This window comes from Eleginops maclovinus, chromosome 6 (assembly GCF_036324505.1).
Source record: "Eleginops maclovinus isolate JMC-PN-2008 ecotype Puerto Natales chromosome 6, JC_Emac_rtc_rv5, whole genome shotgun sequence".
Classification (NCBI taxonomy): Eukaryota; Metazoa; Chordata; class Actinopteri; order Perciformes; family Eleginopidae; genus Eleginops; species Eleginops maclovinus.
In genome coordinates, this window is record NC_086354.1 from 25,518,692 (window position 1) to 25,545,265 (window position 26,574).

The 26,574-nt window shown below is 38.1% G+C and overlaps 1 gene segment (V, D, J or C); it reads left to right on the forward strand.

Moving 5' to 3' along the window:
* Positions 1-12,998: 12,998 nt before the first annotated feature.
* Positions 12,999-26,574, forward strand: part of LOC134865845 (M1-specific T cell receptor alpha chain-like) — a 30,817-nt gene continuing 17,241 nt past the window's right edge. Inside the window, 1 exon segment of the C gene segment in view lies at positions 12,999-13,121. Coding sequence covers positions 13,082-13,121 — 40 coding nt within the window.

Consider the following 26,574-nt stretch of genomic DNA (forward strand, 5'->3'; position numbering starts at 1 on the left):
ACCCTATAGGCCAGTGGTTCTCAAGCGTTCTTCAATAATGTACCCCCTTTGAAAGAAAGTCAGCCAAGTCCCCCCTGCAGGGAAACAGCCTCTATGAAGAGGTCCAGCTGCTCCATCAGTGTCTGATTTATGAAAACCTTTAACTGAGAAACTCTTAAAGCCACATTTCAAATGTTTACATCCATCACTAAATTCATGGCAAAGCAATGACATCATGCAGTAACACTGAGAGACATCAGCTGCTTTGAACTGATCCTTTAATAAGCTGTACAGTTTAGTGAGGAACATGGGCTGGAGCTTCACTGAGGGTCTTTGTTATTCTCACTGACATCGAGGAGACTGCCGCTTTCACACTTTCTCCAGGCACTCTGTTTCTTGCCTCCCAATATTTTAGCTTTTCATTTTCTTTTGAAATCTCAGATTTTTTATCCAAATTTCAACTTTTTTGAATTTCTGACTTTTTTTCGAATTTCTGACTTTTCTTCAGATTATTGACTAACAGCAAGAACACAGAGCTCATGGTTGTGGCACCCAAGCAACACCTGACGAGGAGGAAGAGTAACGGAGAGAAGAGAAGTACAGATCTGAGAGGAGACAGAGAGATTCAGGGAGGAGCTAAGATGTTCCTGAACTACAGAAGAGAGAGGAACTTCCATATTCACCAGAGATCAACACAGACCATCATCATCACCAGAGATCAACACAGACCATCATCATCATCACCAGAGATCAACACAGACCATCATCATCATCACCAGAGATCAACACAGACCATCATCATCACCAGAGATCAACACAGACCATCATCATCATCACCAGAGATCAACACAGACCATCATCATCATCACCACCTTCATCATCATGCTGTCATCACTGATGTTTCTAGTCATTTTAACCGGTGGGTTTGATTGTTATTGAATGTATTTAGTCACATATTTGAGATAATCCATTTCTTCGGGGTTGTGTAACTTAAACCTTTGCTTGATTTCAGGCGTCCGCTGTGAAGATCTCAGTCCAGTCAAACCAGAACGGTTCAGTCCTGAAGGCAGCACTGTTACTCTGCCCTGCAGATACAATACAGCTGCTAGCTTTGGGGATTATTTCTTCTGGTATCGACAATATCTAGGAGAACCGCCAAAGTTCCTCATCTGTCATTCTGTTTCAGGCACTGTAGTAAATCAACACATCCCTGGACTGAAGATTAAAGTGGAGTGAAACCAGACCCATCTGCAGATCTCCTCTGCTGCAGTGACAGACTCTGCTGTGTACTACTGTGCTCTGAGGCCCACAGTGACAGGAAACACCAACACTCTGTACAAAAACCTTTGGAACTGCTCGCTTAACATTCACACACTTCAGATCTCCTTCTTTTGAACAAGACCGCCATCAAGTGGATACCTCGAGCAGTAAAGCTGCTCCTATCAAAGTGCCTTAAAACACATTCAACACCTGAGGGACACTGCTAAGATGACAGGCAGTTATTCTTTTTCAAACCTCCTCGGTCCAGTCTGTCTGTCCACCGGCTCCAAAATGTGGATTAACTGGTTGAACTGAGACTGACTGTGAGGTGGAACAGTTCATGGTGAAGAACTAGCGTTAGATTGCTGCGGTGGTGAAATGTAACTAAGTACTTTCACTCACGCTGTATTGAAGTAAACTCTGAGGTAATTGTACTTTACTTGAGTAGTTTGACATTATTCTAATGTATACTTTTACTTCATTACTAGTAAATACTTTTTATAAAATGGAGTAATTGTGAAAGGATAGAGCGACCTCACAGGCCTCATCAGATCAACCTGTCCGAGGAGAGCCCTGAATACTGATATGAACCTGAACAGAGCAGACGACATGTTGCTTTGAGATGAACAGTTCAGACGGACACAAGATGGGGCTGTCTTCACGCTGTGAAGCAAGAACTAAAAAGGTTCTCAAAGCTTATTTTGGCCCAATTCCAAACAGACCACGACACACCATCAAACCCTCCAACAGGAAGTTATCAAACGAGAGACAAGGGACATGTAATACCGTCAGACAGATGTAAACCACTTTGTGTTACCTCATATATTTGATCTCAGGATCAGATACCAGTGAGAACAGTGACTGCATTTGATTGTACCGTTGTGTATATTTATAGACTTAGAAACATCACCTTTTAAAACAAAAGAGCTTTACAAAAAGGAGATGCCAGTAAGGATTTATGTTGAAGTTATATTTGGCGTTTTTTGTCCAAAAGATGCTGATTTGAAACCAGCAGTTCCTGTTCCCCCCCACACCTGAAAGAAGGAGCAGTCTGGAGGAGGCGGTTTGGAGCTGGGCTAAGGAGTCTTCTGAAGCTGACTCTGAGGACGGGATGTGAGTGAGTGTTTGTCCAAAATGAGACATGAGAACAAACCGTGAAACAATTGAAGCGTTGACTTTAATGACATGTTGGATGTAACACATGAGGGGAGGTTCTGTTAACGGGTCCAGTTGTGTGTAATCTGTGGACAGAACCCATTTGAAGTCAGTGGTTCCGTGTATCTGCCAAAGGATGGGACTTTTCACACTTTAGTTTTTTTAAACGACTCAAGCTACTTTCTTTGCCGAGACATAAAGACTATAGTAATGTGAAGAACAGAAACTGTGTGGTTTGAGACAAAACGAGCGTCTGATGAAGTGATGAAGAGGAGAGCGAGGACGCAGCAGTATTTGTCACAGGGAGCGTCACTGTGTGAACAACCAGGGAGGGAACCGGATATATTTCGGTGGAGGAACCAAACTAATGGTTGAATCTGGTGAGGTTCATAATTTCCTTTTTACTTTAGACCTTAAAGAACAAGTTGTGTGTCAACAGAGTTCAGGTTATTTCCATTTAGTCCAGTTTGGTCGATGCAAACTGATCTGAACGCAGCTGCAGACGATCACTGAGTCCAAAGGGGGAAATAAAGCAGGATTAAACTGAACATTTTAAAAGACAGCTGCAGAATAATGAAAGCATCATTCACAAATCAATTAACAAATGCTACAAACAACTGCGTCCAATTAAAAGTAATGCAAATCAAACTAATCACATGTATTTTGTCAGGGTGTGAAGGCCCAGAGGAAATAAACCTCCCATGCATTTGCACTTTGCATTTTGTCAGCTTTTGATGAGCCTGATGGCACCGGACACATGCACGCTGCAGACTGGGGAACACAAAATATAGATCTGACATTAAAAACCAACAGCCGGATTAAACTGAAGAGTCAGCTGCACACACACACTCACACACACACACTATGGCAGCATACAGAGGGTATCTGCAGCAGTATTTGTCACAGGGAGCGTCACAGTGTGAATAACCAGAGGCTTTACTTCGGCAGAGGAACCAAACTCACAGTTGACTCTGGTGAGCTTATCATTTTTAATTCCTCATTTATTGCATTGTGTAGTTTTGAATTGCATGAATTGAAACCTGTAGTTTTGCTTCTCGCTCTGGACGATCGCATCTCTCTGTAGACTCTTTGGGCTGGTTTGTGTGTTCTAGAAGGTCAGCTGAGTGTTCGTTTCATTCTGTCTTTAAAAATCATCCCCAAAAATAAGAATCTGTTTGAAAATATTTCCCCAAAAAGATAAAACCTTCATATTTTATTTTGCAGCTTCAATTCTTCTTCTTCTTCATCTGAATTTAATTCTCCAGACTGGTTTTAAAACGCGATAAACATTAATATCTTGAAGCAGAAAAAGGCTTTTTGAAGCGGCTGGTTTTCGTTCAGCCTTCAGTCACGGTGCGAGAAGAGCTACAGAGAAACTGATCTTCGGGAGAGGAACTCGTCTGGTAGTGGACTTGGGGGACTCAGGTAACCTGGTTTTCATTAAAAAAATACAGGAAAAAGAATCATTTAATTTAAAATACGTATTTCTTCACTCTGAACAAACACCAGGTCATCTTTAGTCACAACCAAACCTTCACTAAACACCATCCAAACACTAAACTGAAATATAATCCTAAATGTAAAAATATGGAAGCCAAAACTCAAAAGCTGGAAATAATATGAATGCATTTATTGAAAGGAATGTTCTGAGTAGGGGGGGGGGGGGTCTACAGGACATCAGGATAGATTTAGATCTGGGTTCAGAAGAAAATGTTTCACGGCTTTGTCTTTAATCGTTGTCGTGCAGCCGGAGGATTAGAAGATAAAGGATAAATCCTGAGTTAGTTTGAGGAGACGCTGCGGGAGGTTTTCAGTCGGACGTCCGACACAGTGTGATGAGAGGAACGGACAAGATGAGATTCGGGGGGGGGACTCGCCTGGTGGTCCACTCAGGTAACCAAAACAATTGAAATGCCCTAAAAACGTCTGAGGCCATCACGTTCAAGTTTTAGTGAATTTACAGTTTGATCTTTTAATATAAACCACTTTAGTTTCTTTCTGATCCTCATCTTTCATTTAACTTGAATTATTGATCATTTTCAGAGAAGTTTAGACTTTGTTTCTGCTTTTATTGAACCGGGAAATGTATATTTCTTAATGATATCGACCGGTTATTACAAGCTTAGTTTAGTGAGTTAGTGTCATGGAGCTTCAGGCTGTGTGAATACTGGAGGAGCAGGATATAAGACTATCTTTGGCAGAGGAACCAGACTAACCATTGAAACCAGTGAGTACTGAGATTAATCTTGAGTACATTTAGAGGAACTTGTAGTTTTCTGAACTGAATTTAAAAACTAGGATCCATAAAACATCAGGAGCCGATAAAACCCTAAAGATGAGAATAAGTTTCAATCTGTAAATGTTTCTGAATAAATCCAGAGACATTCAATATATCATTTATATAATAACCAGAAGTCTGTAAAGGGGGTCCATGTTCCTCTGAGAGGGACCAGTTAGTGTCATGGAGCTTCAGGCTGTGGGAATGATGCAGGTGGACGTAAACTGATCTTTGGCAGAGGAACCAGACTAACCATTGAAACCAGTGAGTACTGACAGATATATGGAGCTCGTATTATTTGTACGCAGTGTTTACTTTAATACACAACCAGAAGAGCAGATGATGAATGAAGTGTTTACTGTCAGACTGTAAAACAGCTGCTGCAGAAACACAATCAACACAGCAGGTTTTGATTTGGAATAATTTCCTGCTTTGGTAAAGTTTCAAACTATGAGCTCTAGTTCTGATTTGAGTTTTGGAAACTCAGGAAATGTCTTTCTCTTAAATATGAGAGAGGGTCTCCATCCGCTGGAAATGAGTCAAACGCAGATAAAATAATCAGGATAATAAACAGTAAAGAGAGAAGTCTGAATGAGGCTCGGTTCATAAAAGAACGGCTCATTTTGTAAAAGGATCAAATCATTCCAGCTGAAATCTGAAGTCCGTGTTTCTGAGAGGGACCAGTTAGTGTCATGGAGCTGCAGGCTGTGGGAATACTGGAAATTATAAACTCACCTTTGGCAGAGGAACCAGACTAACCATTGAAACCAGTGAGTACTGACATACATTATAAATATGAATCATACAAAATTCAAACACAAACTGAAATTTATGAAACCAGTTTTTTAAATGATTTAAAATGTGTAGTTTTCTGGAGCGGAATCTGAAAAACCCACAAAGTTCGATCACATTTGACATTTTCTATACAAAACATATTCATAGTTTTGAGGAGAAATGAAGCCCGGTTTAACTGGACAGACGTGGAGTCTGGTTCAGATTGTGCTATGGAGCTGCAGGCTGTGTGAATGATGGAAATTATAAACTGATCTTTGGCAGAGGAACCAGACTAACCATTGAAACCAGTGAGTACTGAGATTAATCTTGAGTACATTTAGAGGAACTTGTAGTTTTCTGAACTTCGGTTGGAGAACTATCTCTGAAACATCAGGAGCCGATAAAACCCTAAAGATGAAAATCCATTTACGTATCAAATAAAACTTGAAGATTTGAAACCGTTTGAGTGAGCAGAAAGAATCTCTAGATCTTTCTGAATAAATCCAGAGACATTTCATTTATATAATAACCAGAAGTCTGTAAAGGGGGTCCATGTTCCTCTGAGTGGGACCAGTTAGTGTCATGCAGCTTCAGGCTGTGGGAATACTGGAGGATATAAGCTGATCTTTGGCAGAGGAACCAGACTAACCATTGAAACCAGTGAGTACTGACATTAATCTTGAGTAATATTTATTTGGAGCATATTCAATAAAACGCTGATTACTGGAACATCTAGAAACCAAAGCAGTAGTGGAATAAACAAAGATAAAGTTCAGATAAAACCAGAAAAAAGTAGAACATCTTTTAATCTTTCTTTTAAAAACATCTCATTTATTTTGTGGACTCAAAATGTTATTGATGTGAAGTGAAATAATTCCAGCAGAAAACAGAGAGGATAAATAGAGCTGACCAGTTAGTGTCATGGAGCTGCAGGCTGTGGGAATAGTGGAGCATATAAGCTGATCTTTGGCAGAGGAACCAGACTAACCATTGAAACCAGTGAGTACTGATATTAATCTTGAATACATTTATAAAATAACTTGTAGTTTTATGAACTGAAAACTCTCTGAAACATCAGGAGCTGATAAAACCCTAAAGATGAAAATCCATTTATTAAACAAAACATAAAGATTTGAAAACGAGAAGAAAACAGATCTTTATAAATCCAGTAACCTTCAATCATACTATTTATTAAAACCAGAAGTCTGTAAAGGGGACCAGTTAGTGTCACGCAGCTTCAGGCTGTGGGAATAGTGGAGGTGGACGTAAACTGATCTTTGGCAGAGGAACCAGACTAACCATTGAAACCAGTGAGTACTGAGATTAATCTTGAGTACATTTAGAGGAACTTGTAGTTTTCTGAACTGAATTTAAAAACTAGGATCCATAAAACATCAGGAGCCGATAAAACCCTAAAGATGAGAATAAGTTTCAATCTGTAAATGTTTCTGAATAAATCCAGAGACATTCAATATATCATTTATATAATAACCAGAAGTCTGTAAAGGGGGTCCATGTTCCTCTGAGAGGGACCAGTTAGTGTCATGGAGCTTCAGGCTGTGGGAATACTGGAAGTGGATATAAGCTGATCTTTGGCAGAGGAACCAGACTAACCATTGAAACCAGTGAGTACTGATATAGATAACTTGTTTTACTGCATCTTCAAAAAGAGTACTGATGGAATCTAAATGTTTTACAAATATATAAAAAGGGTATTTGAAAATATTGAATAAGGTGTAGAAATCTGGTTCAGAATCTAAAAAACATCAGGAAATAATAAAACAGTCAAAATAAAAAACATGAATAAAGAATAAATATCAGAACCTTAAAATGTGAAATGTCATTTATATAACAACCAGAAGTCTGTAAAGGGGGTCCATGTTCCTCTGAGAGGGACCAGTTAGTGTCATGCAGCTTCAGGCTGTGGGAATAGTGGAGGAAATAAGATCACCTTTGGCAGAGGAACCAGACTAACCATTGAAACCAGTGAGTACTGACAGATATATGGAGCTCGTATTATTTGTACGCAGTGTTTACTTTAATACACAACCAGAAGAGCAGATGATGAATGAAGTGTTTACTGTCAGACCGTAAAACAGCTGCTGCAGAAACACAATCAACACAGCAGGTTTTGATTTGGAATAATTTCCTGCTTTGGTAAAGTTTCAAACTATGAGCTCTAGTTCTGATTTGAGTTTTGGAAACTCAGGAAATGTCTTTCTCTTAAATATGAGAGAGGGTCTCCATCCGCTGGAAATGAGTCAAACGCAGATAAAATAATCAGGATAATAAACAGTAAAGAGAGAAGTCTGAATGAGGCTCGGTTCATAAAAGAACGGCTCATTTTGTAAAAGGATCAAATCATTCCAGCTGAAATCTGAAGTCCGTGTTTCTGAGAGGGACCAGTTAGTGTCATGGAGCTTCAGGCTGTGGGAATGATGGAGTAAATAAGCTGATCTTTGGCAGAGGAACCAGACTAACCATTGAAACCAGTGAGTACTGAGATTAATCTTGAGTACATTTAGAGGAACTTGTAGTTTTCTGAACTGAATTTAAAAACTAGGATCCATAAAACATCAGGAGCTGATAAAACCCTAAAGATGAGAATAAGTTTCAATCTGTAAATGTTTCTGAATAAATCCAGAGACATTCAATATATCATTTATATAATAACCAGAAGTCTGTAAAGGGGGTCCATGTTCCTCTGAGAGGGACCAGTTAGTGTCATGCAGCTTCAGGCTGTGGGAATACTGGAAACCAAAGATTCTACTTTGGCAGAGGAACCAGACTAACCATTGAAACCAGTGAGTACTGACATTAATCTTGAGTAATATTTATTTGGAGCATATTCAATAAAACGCTGATTACTGGAACATCTAGAAACCAAAGCAGTAGTGGAATAAACAAAGATAAAGTTCAGATAAAACCAGAAAAAAGTAGAACATCTTTTAATCTTTCTTTTAAAAACATCTCATTTATTTTGTGGACTCAAAATGTTATTGATGTGAAGTGAAATAATTCCAGCAGAAAACAGAGAGGATAAATAGAGCTGACCAGTTAGTGTCATGGAGCTTCAGGCTGTGGGAATGATGGAAATAAGATCACCTTTGGCAGAGGAACCAGACTAACCATTGAAACCAGTGAGTACTGACATTAATCTTGAATACATTATAAAATAACTTGTAGTTTTATGAACTGCGACTTCAAACAAGTATCTCTAAAAAGTCCGGAACATATTAAATGTTTCTGAATAAATCCAGAGACATTCAATATATCATTTATATAATAACCAGAAGTCTGTAAAGGGGGTCCATGTTCCTCTGAGAGGGACCAGTTAGTGTCATGGAGCTGCAGGCTGTGGGAATACTGGAGGAAATAAGCTGATCTTTGGCAGAGGAACCAGACTAACCATTGAAACCAGTGAGTACTGAGATAGATAACTTGTTTTACTGCAACTTCAAAAAGAGTACTGATGGAATCTAAATGTTTTACAAATATATAAAAAGGGTATTTGAAAATATTGAATAAGGTGTAGAAATCTGGTTCAGAATCTAAAAAACATCAGGAAATAATAAAACAGTCAAAATAAAAAACATGAATAAAGAATAAATATCAGAACCTTAAAATGTGAAATGTCATTTATATAATAACCAGAAGTCTGTAAAGGGGGTCCATGTTCCTCTGAGAGGGACCAGTTAGTGTCATGGAGCTTCAGGCTGTGGGAATACTGGAAACCAAAGATTCTACTTTGGCAGAGGAACCAGACTAACCATTGAAACCAGTGAGTACTGACATTAATCTTGAGTAATATTTATTTGGAGCATATTCAATAAAACGCTGATTACTGGAACATCTAGAAACCAAAGCAGTAGTGGAATAAACAAAGATAAAGTTCAGATAAAACCAGAAAAAAGTAGAACATCTTTTAATCTTTCTTTTAAAAACATCTCATTTATTTTGTGGACTCAAAATGTTATTGATGTGAAGTGAAATAATTCCAGCAGAAAACAGAGAGGATAAATAGAGCTGACCAGTTAGTGTCATGGAGCTTCAGGCTGTGGGAATGATGGAAATAAGATCACCTTTGGCAGAGGAACCAGACTAACCATTGAAACCAGTGAGTACTGACATTAATCTTGAATACATTATAAAATAACTTGTAGTTTTATGAACTGCGACTTCAAACAAGTATCTCTAAAAAGTCCGGAACATATTAAATGTTTCTGAATAAATCCAGAGACATTCAATATATCATTTATATAATAACCAGAAGTCTGTAAAGGGGGTCCATGTTCCTCTGAGAGGGACCAGTTAGTGTCATGGAGCTGCAGGCTGTGGGAATACTGGAGGAAATAAGCTGATCTTTGGCAGAGGAACCAGACTAACCATTGAAACCAGTGAGTACTGAGATAGATAACTTGTTTTACTGCAACTTCAAAAAGAGTACTGATGGAATCTAAATGTTTTACAAATATATAAAAAGGGTATTTGAAAATATTGAATAAGGTGTAGAAATCTGGTTCAGAATCTAAAAAACATCAGGAAATAATAAAACAGTCAAAATAAAAAACATGAATAAAGAATAAATATCAGAACCTTAAAATGTGAAATGTCATTTATATAACAACCAGAAGTCTGTAAAGGGGGTCCATGTTCCTCTGAGAGGGACCAGTTAGTGTCATGGAGCTTCAGGCTGTGGGAATACTGGAAGTAAGATCACCTTTGGCAGAGGAACCAGACTAACCATTGAAACCAGTGAGTACTGACATTAATCTTGAGTACATTTAGAGGAACTTGTAGTTTTCTGAACTGAATTTAAAAACTAGGATCCATAAAACATCAGGAGCCGATAAAACCCTAAAGATGAGAATAAGTTTCAATCTGTGAATGTTTCTGAATAAATCCAGAGACATTCAATATATCATTTATATAATAACCAGAAGTCTGTAAAGGGGGTCCATGTTCCTCTGAGAGGGACCAGTTAGTGTCATGGAGCTGCAGGCTGTGGGAATACTGGAAGTGGAAATAAGATCACCTTTGGCAGAGGAACCAGACTAACCATTGAAACCAGTGAGTACTGAGATTAATCTTGAGTACATTTAGAGGAACTTGTAGTTTTCTGAACTTCGGTTGGAGAACTATCTCTGAAACATCAGGAGCCGATAAAACCCTAAAGATGAAAATCCATTTACGTATCAAATAAAACTTGAAGATTTGAAACCGTTTGAGTGAGCAGAAAGAATCTCTAGATCTTTCTGAATAAATCCAGAGACATTTCATTTATATAACAACCAGAAGTCTGTAAAGGGGGTCCATGTTCCTCTGAGAGGGACCAGTTAGTGTCATGCAGCTTCAGGCTGTGGGAATAGTGGAGCATCTAAGATCACCTTTGGCAGAGGAACCAGACTAACCATTGAAACCAGTGAGTACTGAGATTAATCTTGAGTACATTTAGAGGAACTTGTAGTTTTCTGAACTGAATTTAAAAACTAGGATCCATAAAACATCAGGAGCGATAAAACCCTAAAGATGAGAATAAGTTTCAATCTGTAAATGTTTCTGAATAAATCCAGAGACATTCAATATATCATTTATATAATAACCAGAAGTCTGTAAAGGGGGTCCATGTTCCTCTGAGAGGGACCAGTTAGTGTCATGGAGCTTCAGGCTGTGGGAATACTGGAAGTAATGCTAAACTGATCTTTGGCAGAGGAACCAGACTAACCATTGAAACCAGTGAGTACTGAGATAGATATCATTTATCCAAAGCGTCTTGAAACACAAACCAGAATTACATCTCTGAATGAACGAGCCTCTGGACGGCAGTTTGGAAAAATGAAAAACATCAGAATCATAAAAGTCTCACAAATTGTTAAAAAAAGAGTTGATCTTCAAATGTTTTATATTTCAATAATCTGATGTTTCAATGGATGGAGAGACGTGCTTCAACCTGAGGACAAATATCAAACCTATCTGTTCTTTAAAACCAGTAATAATAAACCATCAGGAACTCCTAACCCGTTAATGGTCTCTGAAGGAACTCATAATAATCCATGTTCCTCTGAGAGGGACCAGTTAGTGTCATGGAGCTTCAGGCTGTGGGAATAGTGGATTTAAGATCACCTTTGGCAGAGGAACCAGACTAACCATTGAAACCAGTGAGTACTGAGATACATTATAAATATGAATCATACAAAATTCAAACACAAACTGAAATTTATGAAACCAGTTTTTTAAATGATTTAAAATGTGTAGTTTTCTGGAGCGGAATCTGAAAAACCCACAAAGTTCGATCACATTTGACATTTTCTATACTATTCATAGTTTTGAGGAGAAATGAAGCCCGGTTTAACTGGACAGACGTGGAGTCTGGTTCAGATTGTGCTATGGAGCTGCAGGCTGTGTGAATGCAGCCGGAGAGAAACGCATCTTTGGCAGAGGAACCAGACTAACCATTGAAACCAGTAAGCAACGATATATATAATAATTATACGAAGGGTCTTTAAAAACAACTTTGGTGTTTCAGTGTGGCAAATATGAAACCAGAATGAAAACCGAAGAGAAGAAGGGTTCATTATTTAAGAAGACACAAAGATAAAGAATAAAAAGTTCTGTTAGTCCCAGAGGTTCTGTTCCTCATTCATGATGTATATTATAAAGGTGGTTTAGTGAGCAGTGACGGTCCAGAGGTTCTGTTCCTCATTCATGATGTATATTATAAAGGTGGTTTAGTGAGCAGTGACGGTCCAGAGGTTCTGTTCCTCATTCATGATGTATATTATAAAGGTGGTTTAGTGAGCAGTGACGGTCCAGAGGTTCTGTTCCTCATTCATGATGTATATTATAAAGGTGGTTTAGTGAGCAGTGACGGCTCAGAGGTTCTGTTCCTCATTCATGATGTATATTATAAAGGTGGTTTAGTGAGCAGTGACGGTCCAGAGGTTCTGTTCCTCATTCATGATGTATATTATAAAGGTGGTTTAGTGAGCAGTGACGGTCCAGAGGTTCTGTTCCTCATTCATGATGTATATTATAAAGGTGGTTTAGTGAGCAGTGACGGTCCAGAGGTTCTGTTCCTCATTCATGATGTATATTATAAAGGTGGTTTAGTGAGCAGTGACGGTCCAGAGGTTCTGTTCCTCATTCATGATGTATATTATAAAGGTGGTTTAGTGAGCAGTGACGGTCCAGAGGTTCTGTTCCTCATTCATGACGTATATTAGGATTTAGTGTTGAGACTGAAGAGTTGGTTGAGTTAGTGTCATGGAGCTTCATGCTGTGTGAATACAAATCAAAATAAGTTCGTCTTTGGAAGAGGAACCAGACTAACCATTGAAACCAGTGAGTACTGAGAAATATATCTAATTATTACAGTCTTATTTATAAGGAGCGTCTTTCAAAGCAAACAGTGTTGAACTGGAATACAAAACCAAAGCAGTGAATGCGTAAAGATAGAATCAGCTCAGAGATCAAATAGTCCTTCAGAATGTGAAACAATAGGACTTTAATTGTGTGATTTACGGAACTGAACGGAAATACACGACACATTCCTGTCCCTGTATAATCTGAGTTCATGAGTGGAGTTAGGGTCATGGAGCGCCAGGCTGTGTGAGCGCTGGAAGTGGAGTAAATAAGATGTTTTTTGGAAGAGGAACCAGACTAACCATTGAAACCAGTGAGTACTGATGTATACATATTGAAATATCACTGATATGGGATCTGTAAATACACAGTGGCTGGAATACAAACCAAAGCAGTGAATGAAGATAAAATCAGCTTTGAAAATGATGACAAATCTCTAAGTATTTAAGATGACAAGGCTCAGGTTTCTGGGTCAGGAATATAAACAGGTTTTATGTTGACTTATTCCTGGAGACGCTCTCAGGTTTCTGAGAGTAGTTGGATCAGAGAGTTTGAGTTGTGGAGCTTCTTTTAAACAACAGTTTCAAAGAATTCCAAACTAAAGCCCATGAAGTCAGAACAAAGTGGAACACATTGTGATTCAGGTTTCAGGAACAGGTGGACTTGTTTTCAGTCTCACTGGTGGATTGGTCAGAAATGTGAATGTTTCTCTGAGTGGAGTTCGGTTCTCATAGTTTGTGTAACAGAGCTTCAGGCTGTGTGAATACAAATCAATATAAGATCACCTTTGGAAGAGGAACCAGACTAACCATTGAAAGCAGTGAGTACTGATGTATACATATTGAAATATCACGTCTATGGAGCATCAGTGAAGCAAGCGGTGTTTAACTGGAAAACATACAAAACCAAATCAGCACAAAGTAGGACCCAGTTATCATGTGATGTATGAAACTGAGGAAATCATCCGCAGTACTTCATGTTCCGTTTTTTAAATGGCATTTAGTTCAGAGCTTGTGTTGTGGAGCGTCTTTAAATTAAAACCAGTTTGATCTGAATTTAAAAACAGAATCACAGATAAGAAGATTGAAATCAAACTCTTCAGGTTTATAAAAACACACCCATTAGATTCCAGTCTCAATGACACTAACGCATTCAAATGTGGAGTTAGTGTCACGGAGCTTCAGGCTGTGTGAACACGGGTTTAGGAAAGATCACCTTTGGAAGAGGAACCAGACTAACCATTGAAACCAGTGAGTACTGATGTATACCTTTGTATTTATAAGCAGCATCTTTAAACACAGGGTTTAACTGGAAAACAAAACCAAAGCAGTGAAAGGCTCATCGGATCAGCTCAAAGTCCAAATAATCCACCAAATAATCCACCAAATAATCCACCAAATAATCCATCTAATAATCCAATATGATTTGCTGTGTGAGTTATGGAACTGAACGGGAATAGTTTGAAGTATTTGAAGTGAAATGTTGTTCTGATGGCGTTCGCTTCAGTGAGTTTGAACAGTATGTTAAACCTTCATATCGTGAAGTGTGTTATTACTGGGGCCTCAGCCCCCCAGTCCCTCTGAAGGGACGGGGACCAGTTAGTGTAATGGAGCCTCAGGCTGTGTGAATACTGGGGGCAATTATAAACTCTACTATGGGAGAGGAACCAGACTAACCATTGAAACCAGTGAGTACTGAGACACATTACTCTTTGTAATCTAAAGTCAGCGAAAAGTGCAAAGAAAATCTGATGGAAAATAAAATTCTATAGAAATATTTAAATATCTTTTAGAGATTGAATCTGTAAAGTATTCTCTGATCCTAACATTTATTCCGTATCCCTACAACCCTGTGAATATCACCCTTTACATCTGATCTGCGATATATGTTACTGATGAGTTAGTGTGACAGAGCTTCAGGCTGTGTGAATACAAACAAGATCCTCTTTGGGAGAGGAACCAGACTAACCATTGAAACCAGTGAGTACTGATACACATCATAGATGTGTTAATACCTGTGTTTGATATACATTTCAACAAAATCTGAATATTGTGTCTGAAAGTGAGTTTGAGTCTTTACGCTTCTATAGTCGGCAGAAACTACAGAAAGTCTGAGATGGATTTTCAGAATCTCTGAAAGCCTCTCCGTCTCTATCAGCCTTGTTCTCTCGTCAGGATATAAACCTCCGAAACCTCGTGAACAATTATATCTTCATCCAATAAATGACAGCAACAATGAGGAAATGTGAGATGAGATTCAGAGCTCTAATTCACTGTGCTATTATATTTCCATCAGTAAGCAAATCATGTGTATTCATACAGCCCATCATCTGTTCCACACTCAAAGCAAACGGAAAGACAACATGGTGTGGAAAAGAGAACCAATAAAATGAAGACCTGAATACCAGCTCCACCTGATGGCTGTCAGGACAGAGTGTCTTTAGTGGAAATAATAAGCTTTCATCCTGAGTCCTAAAAACCTAGGATGTCTCGGAGTGACCAGTTAGTGTAACGGAGCTTCAGGCTGTGTGAACGTAGCCAATTCCAAACTCATCTTTGGCAGAGGAACCAGACTAACCATTGAAACCAGTGAGTACTGAGATTAATCTTGAATACATTATAAAATAACTTGTAGTTTTATGAACTGCGACTTCAAACAATTATCTCTAAAAAGTCCGGAACATATTGAATGTTTCTGAATAAATCCAGAGACATTCAATATATCATTTATATAATAACCAGAAGTCTGTAAAGGGGGTCCATGTTCCTCTAAGAGGGACCAGTTAGTGTCATGGAGCTTCAGGCTGTGTGAATGATGGACGTAAACTGATCTTTGGCAGAGGAACCAGACTAACCATTGAAACCAGTGAGTACTGACAGATATATGGAGCTCGTATTATTTGTATGCAGTGTTTACTTTAATACACAACCAGAAGAGCAGATGATGAATGAAGTGTTTACTGTCAGACCGTAAAACAGCTGCTGCAGAAACACAATCAACACAGCAGGTTTTGATTTGGAATAATTTCCTGCTTTGGTAAAGTTTCAAACTATGAGCTCTAGTTCTGATTTGAGTTTTGGAAACTCAGGAAATGTCTTTCTCTTAAATATGAGAGAGGGTCTCCATCCGCTGGAAATGAGTCAAACGCAGATAAAATAATCAGGATAATAAACAGTAAAGAGAGAAGTCTGAATGAGGCTCGGTTCATAAAAGAACGGCTCATTTTGTAAAAGGTTCAAATCATTCCAGCTGAAATCTGAAGTCCGTGTTTCTGAGAGGGACCAGTTAGTGTCATGGAGCTGCAGGCTGTGGGAATACTGGAAATTATAAACTCACCTTTGGCAGAGGAACCAGACTAACCATTGAAACCAGTGAGTACTGAGATAGATAACTTGTTTTACTGCACCTTCAAAAAGAGTACTGATGGAATCTAAATGTTTTACAAATATATAAAAAGGGTATTTGAAAATATTGAATAAGGTGTAGAAATCTGGTTCAGAATCTAAAAAACATCAGGAAATAATAAAACAGTCAAAATAAAAAACATGAATAAAGAATAAATATCAGAACCTTAAAATGTGAAATGTCATTTATATAATAACCAGAAGTCTGTAAAGGGGGTCCATGTTCCTCTGAGAGGGACCAGTTAGTGTCATGCAGCTTCAGGCTGTGGGAATACTGGAAGTAAGATCACCTTTGGCAGAGGAACCAGACTAACCATTGAAACCAGTGAGTACTGACATTAATCTTGAGTACATTTAGAGGAACTTGTAGTTTTCTGAACTGAATTTAAAAACTAGGATCCATAAAACATCAGGAGCCGATAAAACCCTAAAGATGAGAATAAGTTTCAATCTGTAAATGTTTCTGAATAAATCCAGAGACATTCAATATATCATTTATATAATAACCAGAAGTCTGTAAAGGGGGTCCATGTTCCTCTGAGAGGGACCAGTTAGTGTCACGGAGCTGCAGGCTGTGTGAACGTAGCCAATTCCAAACTCATCTTTGGCAGAGGAACCAGACTAACCATTGAAACCAGTGAGTACTGAAAACTATACCAATTTTCTTTAAATATGATACAGACACAACCAGAAGTGTAGAGGATAGAGTCATTAATGCCAGAACAGCTGCAACAGAAACACAATTATCAAAACTGATGTTTATTGTGATCAAACAAGGATTTCCTGAAGGTTTGAGACGCTTCTGAGCAGAGAGACGTGCCGGTCGTTAAGTTACATCAATTCATCCGGAAACTGTTCATATGTAATTATGTTAATAACCAGGAGTCTGTAAAGTTCAATCTGTTCCTGTGGGACCAGTTAGTGTCATGGAGCTTCAGGCTGTGTGAATTATGGAGGCAATACTAAACTGATCTTTGGCAGAGGAACCAGACTAACCATTGAAACCAGTGAGTACTGAGATTAATCTTGAATACATTATAAAATAACTTGTAGTTTTATGAACTGCGACTTCAAACAAGTATCTCTAAAAAGTCAGGAACATATTAAATGTTTCTGAATAAATCCAGAGACATTCAATATATCATTTATATAACAACCAGAAGTCTGTAAAGGGGGTCCATGTTCCTCTGAGTGGGACCAGTTAGTGTCATGGAGCTGCAGGCTGTGTGAATGATGCAGGTGGACGTAAACTGATCTTTGGCAGAGGAACCAGACTAACCATTGAAACCAGTGAGTACTGACAGGCAACATAAATGTGATGAAATACGGCGTCTTTATCGTTAGCTTGAAAACAAACATCAGGAAATCAATTACAATAAAAAGAAAGGATAAAAGGTTCAAAATGAACTCCATTAGATTTCCTTTATAACAAACACCAGTTCGTAAAGTCCTCTGAAAACATCAGAATAAACAGCTGTTACTTTTCTCTGGGATTAGTCTTCTGACCAACGGCTCGTAATTATTAATCACATAACTTTGGAATATCTTTATCTTCACCTGTTTTATTTCCGCTCTTTCCACTCGTCTTTATTTCTAAATGGTAATTGTTTTCACAGTCTAGAAGCTTCTTTGAAATCATAACTCCCAGAATCTGAAACAGAGATAAAGGACGGCTTGAGGATCGTAATTAAATCTGAGGAGTCATCGTGTGGATGTATCTCAGAACCCTCGATCACAGCTTAGCTCCCTGAGAGTTAGTGTCATGGAGCTTCAGGCTGTGGGAATACTGGAGGAAATAACAAGCTGATCTTTGGCAGAGGAACCAGACTAACCATTGAAACCAGTGAGTACTGACAGATATATGGAGCTCGTATTATTTGTACGCAGTGTTTACTTTAATACACAACCAGAAGAGCAGATGATGAATGAAGTGTTTACTGTCAGACCGTAAAACAGCTGCTGCAGAAACACAATCAACACAGCAGGTTTTGATTTGGAATAATTTCCTGCTTTGGTAAAGTTTCAAACTATGAGCTCTAGTTCTGATTTGAGTTTTGGAAACTCAGGAAATGTCTTTCTCTTAAATATGAGAGAGGGTCTCCATCCGCTGGAAATGAGTCAAACGCAGATAAAATAATCAGGATAATAAACAGTAAAGAGAGAAGTCTGAATGAGGCTCGGTTCATAAAAGAACGGCTCATTTTGTAAAAGGTTCAAATCATTCCAGCTGAAATCTGAAGTCCGTGTTTCTGAGAGGGACCAGTTAGTGTCATGGAGCTGCAGGCTGTGGGAATACTGGAGGTTATGCTAAACTGATCTTTGGCAGAGGAACCAGACTAACCATTGAAACCAGTGAGTACTGAGATAGATAACTTGTTTTACTGCAACTTCAAAAAGAGTACTGATGGAATCTAAATGTTTTACAAATATATAAAAAGGGTATTTGAAAATATTGAATAAGGTGTAGAAATCTGGTTCAGAATCTAAAAAACATCAGGAAATAATAAAACAGTCAAAATAAAAAACATGAATAAAGAATAAATATCAGAACCTTAAAATGTGAAATGTCATTTATATAATAACCAGAAGTCTGTAAAGGGGGTCCATGTTCCTCTGAGAGGGACCAGTTAGTGTCATGCAGCTTCAGGCTGTGGGAATGATGGAGGTGGATATAAGATCACCTTTGGCAGAGGAACCAGACTAACCATTGAAACCAGTGAGTACTGAGATTAATCTTGAGTACATTTATAAAATAACTTGTAGTTTTATGAACTGAAAACTCTCTGAAACATCAGGAGCTGATAAAACCCTAAAGATGAAAATCCATTTATTAAACAAAACATAAAGATTTGAAAACGAGAAGAAAACAGATCTTTATAAATCCAGTAACCTTCAATCATACTATTTATTAAAACCAGAAGTCTGTAAAGGGGACCAGTTAGTGTCACGCAGCTGCAGGCTGTGGGAATAGTGGAAGTGGATCTAAGCTGATCTTTGGCAGAGGAACCAGACTAACCATTGAAACCAGTGAGTACTGAGATTAATCTTGAGTACATTTAGAGGAACTTGTAGTTTTCTGAACTTCGGTTGGAGAACTATCTCTGAAACATCAGGAGCCGATAAAACCCTAAAGATGAAAATCCATTTACGTATCAAATAAAACTTGAAGATTTGAAACCGTTTGAGTGAGCAGAAAGAATCTCTAGATCTTTCTGAATAAATCCAGAGACATTTCATTTATATAATAACCAGAAGTCTGTAAAGGGGGTCCATGTTCCTCTGAGTGGGACCAGTTAGTGTCATGCAGCTTCAGGCTGTGTGAATAGTGGAGCATCTAAGATCACCTTTGGCAGAGGAACCAGACTAACCATTGAAACCAGTGAGTACTGACAGATATATGGAGCTCGTATTATTTGTATGCAGTGTTTACTTTAATACACAACCAGAAGAGCAGATGATGAATGAAGTGTTTACTGTCAGACCGTAAAACAGCTGCTGCAGAAACACAATCAACACAGCAGGTTTGGATTTGGAATAATTTCCTGCTTTGGTAAAGTTTCAAACTATGAGCTCTAGTTCTGATTTGAGTTTTGGAAACTCAGGAAATGTCTTTCTCTTAAATATGAGAGAGGGTCTCCATCCGCTGGAAATGAGTCAAACGCAGATAAAATAATCAGGATAATAAACAGTAAAGAGAGAAGTCTGAATGAGGCTCGGTTCATAAAAGAACGGCTCATTTTGTAAAAGGATCAAATCATTCCAGCTGAAATCTGAAGTCCGTGTTTCTGAGAGGGACCAGTTAGTGTCATGGAGCTGCAGGCTGTGGGAATGATGGAAATAAGATCACCTTTGGCAGAGGAACCAGACTAACCATTGAAACCAGTGAGTACTGAGATTAATCTTGAGTACATTTAGAGGAACTTGTAGTTTTCTGAACTGAATTTAAAAACTAGGATCCATAAAACATCAGGAGCCGATAAAACCCTAAAGATGAGAATAAGTTTCAATCTGTAAATGTTTCTGAATAAATCCAGAGACATTCAATATATCATTTATATAATAACCAGAAGTCTGTAAAGGGGGTCCATGTTCCTCTGAGAGGGACCAGTTAGTGTCATGGAGCTTCAGGCTGTGGGAATAGTGGATTTAAACTCACCTTTGGCAGAGGAACCAGACTAACCATTGAAACCAGTGAGTACTGACATACATTATAAATATGAATCATACAAAATTCAAACACAAACTGAAATTTATGAAACCAGTTTTTTAAATGATTTAAAATGTGTAGTTTTCTGGAGCGGAATCTGAAAAACCCACAAAGTTCGATCACATTTGACATTTTCTATACAAAACATATTCATAGTTTTGAGGAGAAATGAAGACCGGTTTAACTGGACAGACGTGGAGTCTGGTTCAGATTGTGCTATGGAGCTGCAGGCTGTGTGAATGGAGCAGGATATAAGCTGATCTTTGGCAGAGGAACCAGACTAACCATTGAAACCAGTGAGTACTGAGATTAATCTTGAGTACATTTAGAGGAACTTGTAGTTTTCTGAACTTCGGTTGGAGAACTATCTCTGAAACATCAGGAGCCGATAAAACCCTAAAGATGAAAATCCATTTACGTATCAAATAAAACTTGAAGATTTGAAACCGTTTGAGTGAGCAGAAAGAATCTCTAGATCTTTCTGAATAAATCCAGAGACATTTCATTTATATAACAACCAGAAGTCTGTAAAGGGGGTCCATGTTCCTCTGAGAGGGACCAGTTAGTGTCACGCAGCTTCAGGCTGTGGGAATAGTGGAAGTAAGATCACCTTTGGCAGAGGAACCAGACTAACCATTGAAACCAGTGAGTACTGAGATTAATCTTGAGTACATTTAGAGGAACTTGTAGTTTTCTGAACTGAATTTAAAAACTAGGATCCATAAAACATCAGGAGCCGATAAAACCCTAAAGATGAGAATAAGTTTCAATCTGTAAATGTTTCTGAATAAATCCAGAGACATTCAATATATCATTTATATAATAACCAGAAGTCTGTAAAGGGGGTCCATGTTCCTCTGAGAGGGACCAGTTAGTGTCACGGAGCTTCAGGCTGTGTGAACGTAGCCAATTCCAAACTCATCTTTGGCAGAGGAACCAGACTAACCATTGAAACCAGTGAGTACTGAAAACTATACCAATTTTCTTTAAATATGATACAGACACAACCAGGAGTGTAGAGGATAGAGTCATTAATGCCAGAACAGCTGCAACAGAAACACAATTATCAAAACTGATGTTTATTGTGATCAAACAAGGATTTCCTGAAGGTTTGAGACGCTTCTGAGCAGAGAGACGTGCCGGTCGTTAAGTTACACCAATTCATCCGGAAACTGTTCATATGTAATTATGTTAATAACCAGGAGTCTGTAAAGTTCAATCTGTTCCTGTGGGACCAGTTAGTGTCATGGAGCTTCAGGCTGTGGGAATTATGGAGGTAATGCTAAACTGATCTTTGGGAGAGGAACCAGACTAACCATTGAAACCAGTGAGTACTGAGATTAATCTTGAATACATTATAAAATAACTTGTAGTTTTCTGAACTGCGACTTCAAACAAGTATCTCTAAAAAGTCCGGAACATATTAAATGTTTCTGAATAAATCCAGAGACATTCAATATATCATTTATATAATAACCAGAAGTCTGTAAAGGGGGTCCATGTTCCTCTGAGAGGGACCAGTTAGTGTCATGGAGCTGCAGGCTGTGGGAATGATGCAGGTGGACGTAAAATCGTCTTTGGCAGAGGAACCAGACTAACCATTGAAACCAGTGAGTACTGACAGGCAACATAAATGTGATGAAATACGGCGTCTTTATCGTTAGCTTGAAAACAAACATCAGGAAATCAATTACAATAAAAAGAAAGGATAAAAGGTTCAAAATGAACTCCATTAGATTTCCTTTATAACAAACACCAGTTCGTAAAGTCCTCTGAAAACATCAGAATAAACAGCTGCTACTTTTCTCTGGGATTAGTCTTCTGACCAACGGCTCGTAATTATTAATCACATAACTTTGGAATATCTTTATCTTCACCTGTTTTATTTCCGCTCTTTCCACTCGTCTTTATTTCTAAATGGTAATTGTTTTCACAGTCTAGAAGCTTCTTTGAAATCATAACTCCCAGAATCTGAAACAGAGATAAAGGACGGCTTGAGGATCGTAATTAAATCTGAGGAGTCATCGTGTGGATGTATCTCAGAACCCTCGATCACAGCTTAGCTCCCTGAGAGTTAGTGTCATGGAGCTTCAGGCTGTGGGAATACTGGAGGAAATAACAAGCTGATCTTTGGCAGAGGAACCAGACTAACCATTGAAACCAGTGAGTACTGACAGATATATGGAGCTCGTATTATTTGTACGCAGTGTTTACTTTAATACACAACCAGAAGAGCAGATGATGAATGAAGTGTTTACTGTCAGACCGTTAAAACAGCTGCTGCAGAAACACAATCAACACAGCAGGTTTTGATTTGGAATAATTTCCTGCTTTGGTAAAGTTTCAAACTATGAGCTCTAGCTCTGATTTGAGTTTTGGAAACTCAGGAAATGTCTTTCTCTTAAATATGAGAGAGGGTCTCCATCCGCTGGAAATGAGTCAAACGCAGATAAAATAATCAGGATAATAAACAGTAAAGAGAGAAGTCTGAATGAGGCTCGGTTCATAAAAGAACGGCTCATTTTGTAAAAGGTTCAAATCATTCCAGCTGAAATCTGAAGTCCGTGTTTCTGAGAGGGACCAGTTAGTGTCATGGAGCTGCAGGCTGTGGGAATACTGGAGGTTATGCTAAACTGATCTTTGGCAGAGGAACCAGACTAACCATTGAAACCAGTGAGTACTGAGATTAATCTTGAGTACATTTAGAGGAACTTGTAGTTTTCTGAACTGAATTTAAAAACTAGGATCCATAAAACATCAGGAGCCGATAAAACCCTAAAGATGAGAATAAGTTTCAATCTGTAAATGTTTCTGAATAAATCCAGAGACATTCAATATATCATTTATATAATAACCAGAAGTCTGTAAAGGGGGTCCATGTTCCTCTGAGAGGGACCAGTTAGTGTCATGGAGCTTCAGGCTGTGGGAATACTGGAAGTGGACGTAAACTGATCTTTGGCAGAGGAACCAGACTAACCATTGAAACCAGTGAGTACTGAGATTAATCTTGAGTAATATTTATTTGGAGCATATTCAATAAAACGCTGATTACTGGAACATCTAGAAACCAAAGCAGTAGTGGAATAACCAAAGATAAAGTTCAGATAAAACCAGAAAAAAGTAGAACATCTTTTAATCTTTCTTTTAAAAACATCTCATTTATTTTGTGGACTCAAAATGTTATTGATGTGAAGTGAAATAATTCCAGCAGAAAACAGAGAGGATAAATAGAGCTGACCAGTTAGTGTCATGGAGCTTCAGGCTGTGGGAATGATGGATATAAGCTGATCTTTGGCAGAGGAACCAGACTAACCATTGAAACCAGTGAGTACTGATATTAATCTTGAGTACATTATAAAATAACTTGTAGTTTTATGAACTGAAAACTCTCTGAAACATCAGGAGCTGATAAAACCCTAAAGATGAAAATCCATTTATTAAACAAAACATAAAGATTTGAAAACGAGAAGAAAACAGATCTTTATAAATCCAGTAACCTTCAATCATACTATTTATTAAAACCAGAAGTCTGTAAAGGGGACCAGTTAGTGTCATGGAGCTTCAGGCTGTGTGAACGTAGCCAATTCCAAACTCATCTTTGGCAGAGGAACCAGACTAACCATTGAAACCAGTGAGTACTGAAAACTATACCAATTTTCTTTAAATATGATACAGACACAACCAGAAGTGTAGAGGATAGAGTCATTAATGCCAGAACAGCTGCAACAGAAACACAATTATCAAAACTGATGTTTATTGTGATCAAACAAGGATTTCCTGAAGGTTTGAGACGCTTTCTGAGCAGAGAGACGTGCCGGTCGTTAAGTTACATCAATTCATCCGGAAACTGTTCATATGTAATTATGTTAATAACCAGGAGTCTGTAAAGTTCAATCTGTTCCTGTGGGACCAGTTAGTGTCATGGAGCTTCAGGCTGTGGGAATTATGGAAGTAATGCTAAACTGATCTTTGGCAGAGGAACCAGACTAACCATTGAAACCAGTGAGTACTGAGATTAATCTTGAATACATTATAAAATAACTTGTAGTTTTCTGAACTGCGACTTCAAACAAGTATCTCTAAAAAGTCAGGAACATATTAAATGTTTCTGAATAAATCCAGAGACATTCAATATATCATTTATATAATAACCAGAAGTCTGTAAAGGGGGTCCATGTTCCTCTGAGAGGGACCAGTTAGTGTCATGGAGCTTCAGGCTGTGGGAATAGCTGGATATAAGCTGATCTTTGGCAGAGGAACCAGACTAACCATTGAAACCAGTGAGTACTGAGATAGATAACTTGTTTTACTGCAACTTCAAAAAGAGTACTGATGGAATCTAAATGTTTTACAAATATATAAAAAGGGTATTTGAAAATATTGAATAAGGTGTAGAAATCTGGTTCAGAATCTAAAAAACATCAGGAAATAATAAAACAGTCAAAATAAAAAACATGAATAAAGAATAAATATCAGAACCTTAAAATGTGAAATGTCATTTATATAACAACCAGAAGTCTGTAAAGGGGGTCCATGTTCCTCTGAGAGGGACCAGTTAGTGTCACGGAGCTTCAGGCTGTGGGAATACTGGAAGTAAGATGATCTTTGGCAGAGGAACCAGACTAACCATTGAAACCAGTGAGTACTGACATTAATCTTGAGTAATATTTATTTGGAGCATATTCAATAAAACGCTGATTACTGGAACATCTAGAAACCAAAGCAGTAGTGGAATAAACAAAGATAAAGTTCAGATAAAACCAGAAAAAAGTAGAACATCTTTTAATCTTTCTTTTAAAAACATCTCATTTATTTTGTGGACTCAAAATGTTATTGATGTGAAGTGAAATAATTCCAGCAGAAAACAGAGAGGATAAATAGAGCAGACCAGTTAGTGTCATGGAGCTTCAGGCTGTGGGAATGATGGAAATAAGCTGATCTTTGGCAGAGGAACCAGACTAACCATTGAAACCAGTGAGTACTGAGATTAATCTTGAGTACATTTAGAGGAACTTGTAGTTTTCTGAACTGAATTTAAAAACTAGGATCCATAAAACATCAGGAGCCGATAAAACCCTAAAGATGAGAATAAGTTTCAATCTGTAAATGTTTCTGAATAAATCCAGAGACATTCAATATATCATTTATATAATAACCAGAAGTCTGTAAAGGGGGTCCATGTTCCTCTGAGAGGGACCAGTTAGTGTCATGGAGCTTCAGGCTGTGGGAATACTGGAGGTGGATATAAGATCACCTTTGGCAGAGGAACCAGACTAACCATTGAAACCAGTGAGTACTCGTATACATATATTTGAAACTACAGGTTCTTCAAATAAAGGTGCCTCTGACTGCAGGTCTGAAATGTAGTCAGCGCCTAATGAAAGATGGAGATCTCAGATTTAAATCAGTGGTTATGAACAGAAATTGTGAAAATACAAAATTGATGCTAATATTTAAACATTTCAATGAACCTTTACATTTAATAACCTCTTATTGAATGGAGAGACATTCACTCAGACACAAATAAATAAAAGCAGGATTAAAATAAACGTTTCTGTTCTTTAAAACCAGTAACAATAAACCATCAGGAAGCCATAAAGCACATTCACTTAGTTATTAAAGGGGGTCCGTGTTCCTGTGAGAGGGACCAGTTAGTGTCATGGAGCTTCAGGCTGTGGGAATGATGGAAATAAGATCATCTTTGGCAGAGGAACCAGACTAACCATTGAAACCAGTGAGTACTGACATTAATCTTGAGTACATTTAGAGGAACTTGTAGTTTTCTGAACTTCGGTTGGAGAACTATCTCTGAAACATCAGGAGCCGATAAAACCCTAAAGATGAAAATCCATTTACGTATCAAATAAAACTTGAAGATTTGAAACCGTTTGAGTGAGCAGAAAGAATCTCTAGATCTTTCTGAATAAATCCAGAGACATTTCATTTATATAATAACCAGAAGTCTGTAAAGGGGGTCCATGTTCCTCTGAGTGGGACCAGTTAGTGTCATGCAGCTTCAGGCTGTGGGAATAGTGGATTTAAACTCACCTTTGGCAGAGGAACCAGACTAACCATTGAAACCAGTGAGTACTGACATACATTATAAATATGAATCATACAAAATTCAAACACAAACTGAAATTTATGAAACCAGT